The sequence below is a fragment of the Hydra vulgaris genome, chromosome 13 (genome assembly GCF_038396675.1).
Source record: "Hydra vulgaris chromosome 13, alternate assembly HydraT2T_AEP".
Classification (NCBI taxonomy): domain Eukaryota; kingdom Metazoa; phylum Cnidaria; class Hydrozoa; order Anthoathecata; family Hydridae; genus Hydra; species Hydra vulgaris.
This window is the reverse complement of record NC_088932.1, coordinates 44570001-44572500: the sequence shown is the minus strand read 5'-3', so window position 1 is coordinate 44572500 and position 2500 is coordinate 44570001. Positions and strand designations below refer to the sequence as shown.

Here is a 2500-nt window from a genome sequence, read left to right as displayed (position 1 = left end):
CAAAGAAGGCTTTATTTTTGAAAAGAATAATAGCATTTGCTAGCGAAGTCGAAAAATCAACATTGAGTCTCCTACATGACTAAGGCTGCACCTAGCTCTATGGCATTTCTTCAGCTCAAGTGTTTCAAGAAGAGCCTAACAGTTTTGTCACACAACATCGGGGAGGAAGACTATATAGGAATTTTATGTTTTGGTCCTCAATAATGTGAAAATGCTGCCGCGCTAAGTGGAACAGTATTATCTCCAATTTTGGTCAAATATATTGAGATATTTCTACCTGGAGATTAAAAATATGGTTCTGAACCACTTTTAGCGGTGAAAAAAGTATTATATTCAATATTCAACAATGAAATGGAGCATTTGAAACTAAGAAAAAAAGCAGTAAGTCCATTATTTTTGTGAAACTAGAAGCAAATATACACTAAATCTCAATAAGTAGCTAATAGGCAGTGACATGGAGTTCCTGTTGTTTTGCTTATTTTCAAAACATTTCAACTCTTACAATCAAAACGGATCAGTAATATGCCTAAAACATTTAAGTTTGTTTCAAAATAATATGATTTGATGAGGATACTGCTTTTTTGCTTAGCTCCGCAGCATGGTCAGGCAGAATGGTTTATTTTTATTTGCATATACGCCTTATTACAAATAAGATTAGATTATTTGCGCAGTTTAAAAGTCCTAAATGACATTAGTTAACAAATTGTTGGTCAGTTTAGGGTGCAACAGGGTGGATATTATAGAAACCAATGCCAAAGCGTGCGGTTAAAGGTTTAAATGCGTCTGCGGAATTCAAACACATAAAATCTTTACCCAGACCTGGTTAAACGGGTTATGTCTGGGTTTAAACCCAACCTAATAACATCTCTAACCGTAATGTAGTTTAGTTGAATATATTTGGGTTATTTTAAATAGTCTATATAAAAAACTAGCAGGCAAATATTCTGAAACAACTTTGTATTAAGATATGTTTTTGTTTTGATAAAGTTGACAAGTACATTGTAAAAGCCGTAGATAAATAAATTTTTCTTAAAGTTGGAAAAATTAGATTTTTAATATTTAAGCTCCTAAATAAATAAATACGTTTTTATTTTATTTGTAGCTGAACACTTCGAGAGATATAGCAATTTATTTCTTGGTCTCTTATTGAAAACCTTCATTTTTAAAACAGGCATATTAAGTTTGATTTTTGCAACTTTTAAAAATCATTTATTTTTGACATCAAACCCAAATAGTTCCGGAGGTAAATACTTTTTCCAAAACAATATAAATAATTTAGTATAAAAAATAATAACTGATTACTTGTAATTAAGCCTTTGAAATTAAACTGATTGTTGTACTTTATGTCAAAAACTGAATGTATTTTTGACCTTTAAAAATGAAAACTTGTATTTATAAAACAAGCGTGTGTGTGTGACACCTTGGATAACAGTTCGGCATCACTTATTATATGGTGTTTGGTTGCGTTTGCTAAAAATTAAAATTGTGGTAAAAACACTTTAGTATTAGAAATAAAATTAAAATAGAAATAAATGTGCTGTTTTTACTTTTTACAGAGACATGTGGTTTGTTAACCTTGCTTTCTGCCAGCATTCAGAAGTAAGTAAAATGTTTAGAATTTTTAAATCTTTTTTTCTATATCATATCTTTTAAGGTTGTTGTTAATTAGAATTTACTTTTGTTTCTCTTTTCTTCTTCTTCTTATTTTTTTTAAGTTGACCATTTATTGAACTTACAAGATAAATTACTAAATGAAAATGTAGAAGTAAATATAAAAGAAAAATGAGTAGAATAATGAAGACACAACTATGCCATACCAGCAAAATAAGTGAAAGCATAATTATATAGTTATTGCTAAGTACAGTATATATTATGCAGTATAGTATATAAAAATGCACACAATTTAAAATAAAATTGCTTTGTCTAATGTCGCCTTTTTTTTAAAAAAAAGATTTTTTCCTTACTGTATTTTTTTTTATAATAATTTTTGTTTTATATCAATATATTGCACATATAACGATTGTGTAATATGAAAAAAATAAAACAAAAAACATTGAAATGAAATCGACAGTAGGAAAAAATGGTAAAAAATTAATCAAAACAATATAAACTTGTTTAAATTCTATTAATTTTTATGTATAATACTGCATAATATATAACTTAATATATCAGTTTAATATGTTTAACTTTGTATTAGTTTTAAATATTTGCACGTTTTTTTAGTAAGAAAAGAAGTCATTTGACATCATTTTAAAATAAACAAAAACAGTTTTTAAAAATTATTTACATTATTGCTATTGTTTAAAGTTTTGCCTTCTGCCATCAAAGTAACCACTAAACTAAACCATAACCAAATACTTAAGATAACAATAAAATTTTAACATAGAAAAAGAATTTTTATGTTTGTTTGTTTTTTATCTTGTACCATATGTATTTCAAGTTTTCCCGCTTCTACTTAAAAAAATGTGAAAATAAAACTCTTTCGCAAACTTTATTTACA

At 27.0% G+C, this 2500-nt stretch overlaps 1 protein-coding gene across 1 annotated transcript in view; it reads left to right on the top strand.

Annotated features, from left to right (window-relative positions):
* LOC136089498 (uncharacterized) overlaps window positions 1-2500 on the top strand; it is an 88612-nt gene that overhangs the window by 67385 nt on the left and 18727 nt on the right. Inside the window, exon 4 of the mRNA XM_065815527.1 lies at window positions 1557-1599. Coding sequence (XP_065671599.1) covers window positions 1557-1599 — 43 coding nt within the window. The remainder of the gene's footprint in view (window positions 1-1556; window positions 1600-2500) is intronic.